Genomic DNA, 12,656 nt, shown 5'->3' with positions numbered 1-12,656 from the left:
CTGACAGTTTCTGTAAGATCACCCATTTGTCTGTTTAGACAGAGCAGGAACAACTCTACTGTACGAGCTCAGTTTGCCGCGTCACAGAAGCAGGAAGTTTTCTTGCTGCTTTCCCAATACAGCTCTTTTTTAGCAATGTTTTACGCTAAGTAGGCTCAGCACATTCAATAATTTATTTAAACAAAGGCAAATACCTATTAATGTTTCCTGACATCTGGAGATCCAGGGCTAGTATGGTGTGCAAACACTGTAGAAATATTAGTCCTCATTCCTGCAGTAATGCTGTCCTTGTTTGATAGTTGGCTGGGAGAGGTTAATTGATTTGCCCAAACCGCATTAGGATTAAGCATCAGGTGGCATCGCAACTTGAAAGTGTGGACAGGTTCCTTGTGCTGTTTTCCTTCAGTGTTAGCTTCCTAAATGAAACAAATCTGAGGCTTTTTTTGTAGCTCACTTGTCTCTGAACTAAAACATGTTCCAGTTTGTTTTTCCGTAGTGAGATTTATACTGACTTATCTGGAAGAAAAGAATCATGGGGTCTCATCAAGATTTCTTTAACCCTGCTGATTTTAGCCCTTCACAGCGGTGTCTTATTGTACCCCAGTAAAGCTGTTCTTCTGTGCACCCAATTAAATTGTGTAAAACTTTTGTGGTCTTTTTTTTTAATCTCATGGCTGAAGGCAAGGGAAGCTTTAAAAAAAAAAAAAAACAAAAAAACAAAACAAAACAAAAAACCCAGGAACCCAAGAAAACAGTATGGGGCAGGAACAGCATAGACTGTGGCAGTGAGGTGTTAAGAGGGCTGTGGAAATGGTTTTAAAGCTTTGCAGGTTGGAACTTTGGCTCAGCTTGCTAATGGTGAGGAATCTCCCAAAACGGCTCTGGTCAGCCCTGTGGACCCTGAGCTCTGCGAGGCCAAATCCCCCACGAGAAGGTCCCGCAGGTTTGCAAGCAGAGGGTTTGTGATTGGCAGAGGACTAAAGGCATCTTTTCGTTTCACTGTTTGTCAAGCTGTGCTCACAGCAAGTCTGTCAGCACCAGGTACCTGTTTGCCTGTGGCTGCTGCTGTGACCTTTGCGTGGAGTTTGCTGCAGAAAGAAGTAAACTACGGAGGCAAATGATGATTTAAGACTTTGAAAAAGCTTTGTGTGTTTGAAGTGCAGAGTTCAAGAGTCCCTGTGTGCTCTGCTATCCCTGTACAATATTTCCTTTTCCTGCAGTGGGTGTCAACCTCTTCTATTTCTGCATAATAATCTACCTCTACGGAGACCTGGCCATCTATGCTGCAGCTGTACCCGTCTCTCTCATGCAAGTGACCTGGTGAGTGTGTGTCCCGCTGCGGGGTTGCGTGCTAACAGAGGAGAGAGCAGGCTTGGGGATTTGATGGGGTGATAAGTCTGACTGGGATCAGCTGCACTTTGTGAAGAACAGAGCTGAGAAATGACTCAAGGACAGCGCATTGCTTGTGGGTGGGAAGGTGAAGTTGTTTTGTATTCATGACCTGAGTGCCTGCCTGAAAAGCAACTGACCTGATTTCAGAGGAGTCCTCAGGTGTCAAGTACTTCCAGCTTCAGCACTTGCACACCTGGGACTTGTTGCTCAATAGTTTGATTGCAATATTCTGTACAATATTTCAGCCTTTCTGTCTCTGTGGATAAGAGCTGAGAGGAGTGATGCTTACCCAGCCTGTGACCAGCGAGTGGTGACCTTACATGGACTTAACTCTGAACTGAGACCAATTCCTTTCTCAAAGAAAGAGATAATGGGAGAGATTGGTTTGATCATCTCTGGGCTGGACTGGATTTGGACTCATGTCTTGGAAACGGAAAACCTATATGGCCTAAACTTGTGAACTTAATGACCAAACTTGTAAATTACTGCAGGCAATTAAAGAATTTGCCTTTAAATGTATGGTGCTCAGTGACTTGCTCTGTTACACCATCCAGAAGATAAAAGGGGGAAAGGTTTTCAGGGAGGGAGAGGAGGAATGGAGACTTCGAGTCTCTGATCATTCTCCTTTCTTCAGTGCAGGAGAGGGGGAAACATCCACTAGGAGTTAATTACAATCTTTTGTTTCTCCCTCCTTTCCCAGCAGTGCCATTGGCAACCATTCGTGCAATGTTGGAGATGGCACAAAGTACAACGATACGGACAAGTGCTGGGGGCCAATTCGACGTATCGATGCTTACAGACTGTACCTGGTGAGTTTCTGAGACTGGGACGACCGTTATTTCCATTCAGACTTTGCTTCTCGTGGATAGGGATTTTTTTTCCTATAGAGATAATGTGGTTCAAGTGAACAACAGAGATGGGAAACTTTTGGTTCAGTCTGACATATTTGGCCAAATACCCCCTGTCTATTCTTAGTGACGTGGCTATGTTTTAATTTGGTTGCCATCAGAAAGATCCTTATGATTTTGAGTTTAAGTAAAGTTCTGTTCGGTTTTTTTATTGCTTAAGCAGGTGATATGTCTGTGCCAAAGGGTGGGGTTTTTTTTCCAGTGGCTGGCTAAGTAATTCTTGGTTTAAGGTAATTGTTGTCAATATACCTGAGTATATTAAGCTCTCGTGAGTGCATTCTTCATGTGAATAGAACTATTTATGCTGCAGGAGAATCTGCTTTTTGAGAGATGATGGAAACAGCCCACTTAAACAACATCCAGTGCTGTATGCTGCTTCAGTAATAGCTTTCTGTCTGGTTTAGGATTGTCTATTGCATCTATTACTGTGCTGTGGTTCTGCTCTGAAACCAAGGTTTTTCCCAAAGGATGATAAACGCTGCTTCTCTTGAGCTTGGGGAGAGCTGAGCGCTTGTACCTGGAGACAGCTGTCAGTAGGGCAAAATGAGAAGAGTTATGCAAGTGCTGCATGGTGTGGCTTCTGTTAAGGGTCTCAGTGAGGATTTTAAGAAAAAGAGAGTGAAGGTGGCTGTGTGTGTGCAAAGAAATCCAGGGTAAAGACTATTTGAAGCAATTTTGCCGTAGTACATTTTGGACCTGCAGTGTATCCCATCCCTGAGTGCGCTTGTTCCAGCGTTATTGCAAAAGTAAGAGCTGGGCCTCAGCAATATTAGTGAATGTCAAAGCCTAGTTAATTATTTAAGAGAAATATTATTGCTTTATTAAATTGTGTTTTGGTACGTTTCTTTAAAACTTCCAGAAGATTGAAGATTTCCTTCCTGAATTTCAATAACTCTCCCTGACCCAGCAGAAGGAGCTAGTCAGAAAGGCAGACGTGCATTAATTACTGCCTGCATCTCTCAGATATTATGTCTATAATTCATGAAGATAATTGTAGTTAGGACTTGAAAAATTAAAAAAATTAAGACTGTGTAAGCATTAGACTTGCCGTCTGTGTACATAACTCTCAGAGGAGCTTTTCCCTCTGCTTTTCTCCTCTTGTGGATTTGGAGAATAAATATCTGCAAAGTCTTTGGTGGTGGTTAATCCCAGCTCAGTAATTGAGATGATGGTTTCAGAGCTTTTCTCTGCTCCCCCATAAAAGTAGAGAAGGATTGTTTGTGGGAGAATGTACCAGTCCGTAGTGGGTTACTGGAGAGGGACGGTTCCCACAGTCACTAATTTCAGGAGGCTGCTGTGTGTCCAAGTTGTAGATTTCTGTTAAGGTCTCTCTAATGTTTCTTACTGGATGAACACGGGAGTAAACTGGGACTGGTTCTACCTCCAGCTCTGCTGGTCCCACTCCCTGCTTGACCCGTGTGGTTTTATTCTCCAGAGAACAAAGGTGATGATGACTTCCCTAGAGAAGAATAAGAAATGTAGTAATTTATAAAACATTCAGACCACAGTACTGACACTGTCTTCAAGTTTGGAAGTGACTGTGCTGGTTAATATTTTATGTGGACAGCTAGTGACCAGTGGTTAGAGCTCTTAAACTTTCTGAGCGAAAGATGCAGATGGGAGGGCCAGGGGAGTAAGTTGCTTGACTTCAAGCAAAAAAATTTAATAGCAAAACACTGTAATTATCTCTACAAATTTTGTTCAAGCTTCTTGAGTCTTGAACGTGCAAGAAAAGCTTAAAAGCTGAAGGGAAAAAGGCAACATGAAAGTGAGGGGGGATGAGATGCATCCAGAGCATAGCGATTCTCTTGATCCCGGGGGATCATACCCATAGTGAACGTGCTTTGTTTTCATGACTTATTCTTCTTTTGGATTCTTGCTTGTTGGAATAATTCAGGTTCCACGTTTCAGTGGACAAACAAGGTCTCTTTTCGCAGGCTAGGTTCCCCTGTGGCAAGGGGACAGATGGACACCGCGATCCCAGAAGAAAGCAGCTGAGTTTTTGGATCAGCCTTTTTGTCCTAGATGCCTGCCTCTAGTTTTCTCTTCTCATCTTAGTACTGTATTTAGGTTTAAGTGACTTTTAGGAGCAAGATGGGTGGTTTTCACTGGAACGTCTTGCCTGTTCCAGTGAAGCAGGTCTCTGGATGTAGTGTTGCATTTCTTACTCTGTGCATGACCCCACAGAAAGCCTTTTTTTGGACTACCAGGAGAAATAATCTATTTGAGATTTTCTGGGAAGATGGTGCCAATGGGAGCTCTCTTGTGCCAAGTACAGCCAGTCTGCCAAAGATCTGTGCTGCCTTCCTCCTGTCGACTCTTTTCTCTCCCAATGCTGTGTCGTCTTTTCAACAAAAAACATTTCAGACATTGACTTTTTGAGCTGGAGGTGGAGAAGGGAATAATGACTGATGTAAAAATCCTGTTTCACGGTTTATTGTCCAAAAAGGCCTCTGGAAGCTGTTTCTGCTCTGATCACTGTGAATGGAAGCTGAAAACTAAGTACATAATGAGAATATTTAGACAGATTAAATTCTTCTCTTGAGACTTGCTTGTCTGTGCAGCATCTTTATTGCTACTCCAGAATTTCACACCTAAGTGTGACTGCAGAGTCTTCAGAGACCACTAGGCCCCCATTAACCTTTGTCTGAACAAATGGTTATCTCACTTCTTGTTTGTAAATAGCCTTGGAAAATACAGACTTGCAAAACAAATGAGTGAAGGCAAATACAGGAAATACTGAAATAGACTTTTGCTCCTGTCCCATCACTTGCTGCTGATATTTGCCTCCTCTTTGGGACCGTAGGAGTCCAGGGAGGTTTAAAAGACGAGCTTTACTGTTCATTGCTCTGAGGGCAAGGCCACGCAGGACACATCGGCTGGAGGAAAGGCAAGCGTCAGATGGCCCAGCGACCTTGTTGAAAGCAAGCACTGATTACAGTTAAAGCAGATCGATGGCTTTCTATCTTTGCTTCAGATCCGTCACCAGGCTGTCATGAAGTGACTCCCAAGTCCCTGGGCTATCTTGATGGCAAGGCTAAGGACAGGGTCGACTTCTTTCCGTGCTGAATTCTCACGTCAATGCAGTTATTTTATCATGTTTTCTCTAAGGTCAGCTGGACGTCTGCTGTGCAGGCTGCAGGCAAGGGGCAGTGGATTTAAGTTTTGATCTTTCATAACACTTTCATGTCTTTCCGTTCCAGTGATGCAGGAATGGGACATGATAGTCCCTGTTTCTAGAAAGCAGATACTGAGGTAAATAAGAGATTAAATCCTGGGGATCAGCAGCCATGCGGAGTGTCTGATCCAAAATGCATTCGCGACCTGGCAAACAGCACTTGTCTTCTGCACCAGGGCAGCGTTGTAGCTAAAACCTCTCGTCTCTTCCCAACCCTCCTCTTCTGGCAGTTTGGGGCACAGTGTGTTCCCATGGTGGAGAGGAAATGGCTTAAATTCTCAGGAGGAGCCGAACACCTTTCAGAAGAGGCACTGGCACAGGTACTCCTGGTAGCCTGGCTCGGTAGCGCGTCAAAGCTACCAGGTGCATCTGTTCTGTCTGCGTCTCTGTTGGTTTTTTAGCTGATTGGGAAAGGGACGCGGCATCCGCTTGTGCCGGTTCACAGATGCTGCAGTATCGCAGGCAGCCCAGCGGGTGCGGGCCGGGCGAAGAGGGGAGCGCAGATGGTTTAATGGAGATTATCCCAGTTGGAAACGTGCTTGTGCAGTGAATAAAATGAGCGGACTTGCAAGCGCTTGCCGTCCCTCTTCAGGAGGGGACAATGTCACCCCAGCCCGACGCTCTGATCAGAATACCCAGCGACTGGAAGGACTGCGGCCACGGGAGGCTGCGCAGGGGGGTGAGTGGGTGGTATGAGGACACGTACGATTGCTTGGTGCCAGCAGAACTTAATCGGCAAAATGCGAAGGCTGAACTGATAAGCGTTGATGTAGATCCTGTCTGCCTAGGCGCGGTGCTGCCTTCCTGGCCCTTCCCAGCTCCGAGCTGGAGCACCAGGTTTGTGCCGCTGGTAGTACATGCTCTGCTTCCCTCTGCGACATTCCTCCTTCCCAGTCTGCTCGGGGTACAGGTACCTCTGATTTTGGTTGTCAATAAGGATCTTTCCAGATAAATTTCCCTGCACTGGGGCAGTTTTATCAGCCTGTTCAGCGCATGAGGCTCTTGTAGCCTCTCTCTCTGTGGCTCCAGCTCAGGGTTGCCTTCTGGCCTCCCTAGGCTTTCTTTGTGGTTTTTGTTTTGTTTTGTTTTATTCTTTACCTCCCGACAGTGATAATCAGGGGAGCTCTCTTGGTGGTACTTGAACATCCATCCATGCTCAATTTAAGCTGTCTCTTGCCAACTACGTGCTGGAGAATCAGAGCTGTAGTGGTGCTGCAAGCAGAGCGCATCTTCCGAGGACACCTGGGTTTGCTTTTCCTCTGCCGTGCAGCAGCCTCCGGTAATAAATGGGTCACAGCTGCTGTCCACTGGATATTTTTTCTTACAGGCCTCAGTGTCTAGAGACTTAGAGAGCCAATGGTGGGGAAGGTGGCTGCTCCAGTGGCAGGTGTCTGGAGCAGGGAGGGCTGATTTCCCAGCACATCAATCAAGAAGGTTTGGGGTGCTTGCTCTGGGCTCCCAGGATGAGCTGGGGAGAGGAAGGAAAGCTGGTGGAAGTTTAACGTGCTGGTGTGAAGCCGTTGTCTTATTTAAATACATTGCTTAAAATGAAGTGTTGTTGTGTTGCAGGTTACCCCAGCTTACACTAAAGATGCAGCAGGACTGGGGCACTATTAGCATGTACCTTGTGTATCTTGTAAGAAGTTATTCATGGTAAGACCTTCTTGCCAAAGGTACTGCATTATATTCCCTACCACAAATGCTCCAATGCATTTTATGGTGATATTGATAAGGAAGTAGAAACAAATGTACAAAAACCGCAGCTGCTACTGCTGTGTATAGATCCAGTTCTGAAAGTCTTCAAAACAGGGAGAAGCCTCTTGAGGATCCAGAGTATTGTGCCATTTCTGTATGTACAGAAACCTGAGGGTTTGAGCTATTGTTATGGCAGGAGAGGAATTAGCGCTGCGTTAAGCATAAATATCAGTAGCTTTAACTGTTTGTTACAGGTGCCTCTGAAATACAGCTTTGCTTGGCTAAGAGCCCAGTCTCAGGGGCTGATTGGAGTCTTCTCATGCTTCTCATCAGCTTCCAAAAAGTAAGGTCAGTTAAGTTGCCGCTTTACTCTGAAGTGGTTGAAGGAGGACAGGAGCCAAGTCTGTTTAAAATAAATGGTGCCTGCATGTGGGATGGGAAGGCAATTCTCAGCTTTGCTATTGTGAAACTAATAAGGTTGAAATTGGCACAAGGCCTTGTTAATATGTCATAAATCCTGCTTCCTTCATCCTGGTCCATTCATCTTCTGTGGGCTTGTCAATAAATTCTTTCAATTGCTCACTCGTCATAAGCCTGTGACAGAGTAACTGGCTCTTTTAGCGTTTTCCACACCCCTTGTGTTTCCTAATGCAAGGGGAACTTCAGATAATAATGGGCCTTGGGAATAAGAGGTTTTTCCTGACCTGGCAGGAGGAGAGGCAGAAGTAGCGTGGTATTGTGAAAGTGGAATATAAACTTGTTGTAGTGGTGACCTAAGAGCTGGAGTTCACCTTCTGATGTGTGATTTTTTTTTTCTTGCTTTCCTTGTAACTGGTTTCATTTTGAATAAAAGAAACATCAACCAGAAGACAAGGCTCCCTGCAGCCAGGGCTGGGTGGGAGAGCGAGCTTTTGGTACAATAGTGAAGCAACTGCAAGACCACGGATTGCAGCAACTAAGTTTAAAGGATTAGCTTGTCTCTTTTCACAGGAAAATCAATAGTGCAGGGGACTGGAATGTGTTTTCTGCACAGATCTGTCTGTTCACTTCACAACGAGAAGTGGTTTTTTTCCTTAAGAGGAGCTTGGCTTGTGCTGTCACTTGGACACTGAGCTTTTCCAGAGGGCCAGTCCTTCTCCCCTGCCACCTCCAGTGGGCTGGCAAGGGCTGTGCGGAAGAGCTGCTGTTCTGCTGGTTGTACATCTGGCCAGATGTGTTCCAGCTGCTAACAGCCATTAAGAGAAGCAAAAGGAGGCTGGTGTGATGGGCAGAGGCCGTCGGTCTGCTCAGATGCACTTGGCTTCCCCATAGAAGAGTGTCCTGCATATTTTAGAGCTTGGTTTGGCTTATGTGATGATGGATGGTGGGCACGAACCGCGGAAGCAAGCCAGCTCAACAAATTGGGCAGAGGAGTTGTTCTAGATATATCCCTCTTTGGTTTTGTGCACTTCCTGCAGTTCTGAATGCACCAACGCTGTTTATTTGGCTCAAACTACAGCCCCTGCTGCCCAGCAGAGCCACCCCAGTATGGCAGAGAGGCTGCTCCTTTTCCTAAATAAAACCGTGCTTTGGAGTGAACTCACCTGGGCAGCCAAGCACTGAAGCTGACACTGTTCTCTCTTGATATTGGGGCCTGATCTCTGCCGAACAGGACAGGTGTCAGAACCGACATCTCTGGTCACCCATACACTATACAAGTTGCAAAGGTTTAAAAAGGGCCTTTTAAAATCCATTTCTCAGACTAGACTGTTCCAGCAGACTCACAGATCTTTCATTTTTGGAACACTTTTGTAGGGATAGAAGTAATAAATGCATTTCCCCTGCGCAGTGTTATTTTGTGACAGCATCCCAGAAACCAGAATTGGAGAAGACTTGTTAAGTCAGCTAAGCACTCCCCTGGGAGATGCAATACCAACCTATTTCTCAACTGCATATTTTCCAGTAATTTGTCCGGTGCTTTAACACCAGTTTTGTTTTTAAACAGAGGTCTGACCTTGCTACCTGCCTGATTCGCATCAGCGTTTTCATTGGGTAAGACAGCAGCCTTGATCTCTCCTCCCTTGAAATTATCATTAATTCCTTAATATACAGGTAGAAAGCACCAGGGCTGCAGAACCGTGCAGTTATGCCACACTGAACACTACCTGAGGCTGTGGAAGGAAGAGGTCTGGACACACTGGTATCTCTTTAAACTCCTAAATAAGTCTGCAACTTCTTAACGCCCTCCTAAATTGCACTTTATGTCTGGGTGAGATCACTCATGCTCTTGTCCAAAAATGTGGATTTTTTTGGACTACATCAGCAAATCCCACACGTGGCTCATGCTTCTGTAAGCAGGGCTATAAATACAAATAATGCAGCTGGGATTTATCTTGTAAGTTGGAGTCAGTGTAATGCTCTCAGGCAGAGCTGATCTCCCTGTTGCACCAGTTTGGTGTCCAGGAGGAGGCTGGGAACAAGCAGATTCCCCACTAGACCCAAGCAACGGGGCTTTATCCCTTACTTTTGTGCTGCTGCATTACAAAGTGCGGGACATTTCCTTTCCCTCTGGGCAACTCCTGCCTGACACAGTGGAGGGAATGATGCTGGAATCGCATCCTTCAGGCAGCTGAAAAATCATGTGAAACTCAACTGAGAAGTTTGTAGGGGAAAAATAAAGACTTGGTGGTAGTGGCAGACAAGGGGTTAGTGGCTGCCAGGAACACTTATCCTTGCTGGACCCAAGTACCTCCTGCCCCTGGCAGTTTGCAGCTTGACATGTTTGCAGGGCCCTTGATGCATCCACGTCTCCCTCGTTTTATGCCGTCTCACCCCAGGGCTTTTATAGTCAATAGAAATATTGTTGGAGTTGCCAATATCCTGCCAGGAGAGGCTATGAATATGCAGGAATTTGAGGCAGTGTCTGTGTATAACCATTATGCCTTCACACTTTCTTGGAAGGAACTCATTAATCTCTCGTACCATGCTAATAAATTAGGGAGGTAGGGGATGACTCCTCAAGGTTACCCGGTGTCAGGAGGGAGGTCAGAGCAAGCTGGTAGGGAAGGTACAGCCAGACCTGGCTCTGCAGCTCCTCTGCTGTCCTTCCAAATCTCTCAAACCAACCGTTCAGCTCTCCTGCATCCATCCACTTTGCTGCTTCCCTCCTGCTTGTTCAGATGCAATTAGGAGATGCAGAATAAGGGGGAGCCAAGGGTCAAGGAGGCGGTAAAGTGATTACAAGATGCTGCAAATGGCTGTGCCATAAATACTCCAATGATGAAAAATTAGATGCCAGTCACCTCAGGGTTATTGCTGGCCTCCATCTTTCTCTTGTTGTGAAAAATGATAATGGAAATGTATTTACCCCGGAGAGTGCAAGCTTTCCACTGGCTGCAATCCTGCACACCCCAGGCGTGCCAGGGACTGCAATCCTTGCACCGAATGACTTTCTGAAAACATTTTGTACATGGATTTCTTCACTTTAAGAGGAGGAAGAGCTGGTTTTCCAAGGTGTTCTTTCCAAAGTGGAAAGTTCCTGGTGCTCAGAGGTGGATTGGCTCCAGAAACAACTGTGGCCCTGCGTCAGGGTGGGAAGAGGAGAGCAGCACGCACAGTGCTGCCTTGGCATCCGTGTGCTGCTTCTACCTTGGCCTCCCAGCACGTGGTGGCTGCTCAGTTGGTGGCTGGTCCTTGATGCGCTGGGTGACCAACAAGATCAGAGCTTGCAAGGACATCATCTGGGACAAGTACACTGGTTTGCTGGGTGGGCAGTCAAAAGCAAGCTGCCATAAGCTAGTGATGGACTAGAACCTTTGAAAATCCCTAGATCATACTCAGATTCACTAAACAAAGTAGCTTTGGGGGCGCAGGCGCTTCTTTCCATCTCTTGCAGATTTTCCATTTGGAAGAAGCGCTGAGAGCGCTGTGGCACAGGAGCTGTGAGTGGCAGCGGCTCCATGGGTGCGGGTGGGGGAAACGCCACTTGCTTTGCTGGTGAAAACCATCCTGGCAGCAGCTGAGGTGCAGGTTCTGGGGAGATGGCTTCTCCCTGCCTCAGGGTACTGGGAGAGAGGTGGGTGAGGGCTCCATGGTGCCAGCGACATGCTGCATGTGAGTTATGACTCTAACCCTCTGCCAGGTGTCCCGAGAGCGGCAGGTTAATCACCAGAGCTGCTGTGGCAGCAGATGCCTCTGTGCTCCAAGTGTAACTGCCCTTGTTTCTTTATCTATAAATATTCCTTATGAGATGTCTGGTAGTTGCATCCTTCGTCCGTTGTGACTTCCTGACTCTACAGGGGATCTGGAGGTTAAAATCCCTCTTGCCTCACAACTTCTTTGAGCAATTCTTGTTCTGTTGCTGGTTTATCTCTTTTTAACCAACTTTAAGAGCTTCGTTATCGCTTGTCTGCTGATAACTTGCTGCCTATCAGCACATCCCCTGCTGCAGCCCTGCCTCCAGCCTTGAGAAGCTGTGGATCTTCAGCTTTATTTATTTCTTTTTCCAGCTCTCTAAACAGCTCCTTTCTGAACAATCAGACTCCTTTCATGTATTTATATTTGTACTGTCCACTGCAAGGGGTAAAGCTTTACCAACAAATGCTTGGATTGCCGCCCTCACTCATGTGCCATCTGGCTCTCTCTAGCTTGAGATATGAGCTCATGCTGGAGAGAAATGTGGCCTCATCACCCTAGTGAAGGGGAGGAGAGGTGGCAGAGAGGACACCGTGTTGCGCTCAAGACCCCATCCCCTTGATGGACTTTTAGCTGAAAAACACTGAGGCCCTGGCATGAGCAACTGGAGCCCATTGCAGGATCATGTAGCAGTTGCCATGACTCAAAGTGGGTGCAGAGGAGCTACCAGAGGCTGCAGGTGAGTGTTGGTGAAGCTGCAGGTAGCTCTGAAATGTTATAAAGCTCTGCCTGCTTTATCCAGGAGTCCCAGACAGGAGTAGGGAAAGCAGCTTGCATTTAATATTTCTCTTTTAAGTCAGCCCTAAAAATTCTCTGAGGATGCAAATAGGAGCACCAGTTTGTAAGACACTGCTCTTCTGAAGATGATAGGTCTGGTTCAAGCTTCCAGCCAGGGATAAAACCTCTGACCCGTGTCAGTGCTGGTAAATCAAGTTCTGGTTATCTCCTAGATGTCTCTTTAGACATGCTCTAGAGGAGAGTACCTGCGGTGGGAACAGGTCAGCCAGTCCCTGCCTTGCTTAACATCTTGTTTGTTTGCCGTACTTGCACAGTCTGGTTTTGTTGTATTGTTTTGTCTGTCCCTTCTAGCGCTCATCTGGGTTGTGAAATAGCTCTGAGCTCAGGGACGTCTTGCAGAAGCAGAGCGGGTGTCAGAATTGCCACTCCTGACAGCGTGTATGAAATGTCTGCTTTTTCCTGCCGTCCTCAAGGAGACTTTCCTTGTGACTGAGCACTGAATCAAGCAAAGCTTCCTCTGGGAGGTGCTTGTGCAGAGCTTGTGTTGTCCTGCCGGTATCATGTTTTGCTGT

General features: G+C 46.3%; 1 protein-coding gene across 4 annotated transcripts in view; it reads left to right on the top strand.

Annotated features, from left to right (window-relative positions):
- The window catches only part of TMEM104 (transmembrane protein 104), a 43,942-nt gene that overhangs the window by 10,187 nt on the left and 21,099 nt on the right, over positions 1–12,656 (top strand). For 3 of the 4 annotated variants that reach the window (XM_065852589.2, XM_065852590.2, XM_071816257.1), the window contains 2 exons: positions 1,221–1,320; positions 2,093–2,201. In XM_065852589.2, the coding sequence (XP_065708661.1) occupies positions 1,221–1,320; positions 2,093–2,201 (209 nt within the window). The remainder of the gene's footprint in view (positions 1–1,220; positions 1,321–2,092; positions 2,202–12,656) is intronic. The other variant, XM_065852592.2, reaches the window with a different exon arrangement.

Source organism: Patagioenas fasciata, chromosome 18, assembly GCF_037038585.1.
Source record: "Patagioenas fasciata isolate bPatFas1 chromosome 18, bPatFas1.hap1, whole genome shotgun sequence".
NCBI classification, from domain to species: domain Eukaryota; kingdom Metazoa; phylum Chordata; class Aves; order Columbiformes; family Columbidae; genus Patagioenas; species Patagioenas fasciata.
This window is presented reverse-complemented; position numbering and strand designations above follow the sequence as displayed.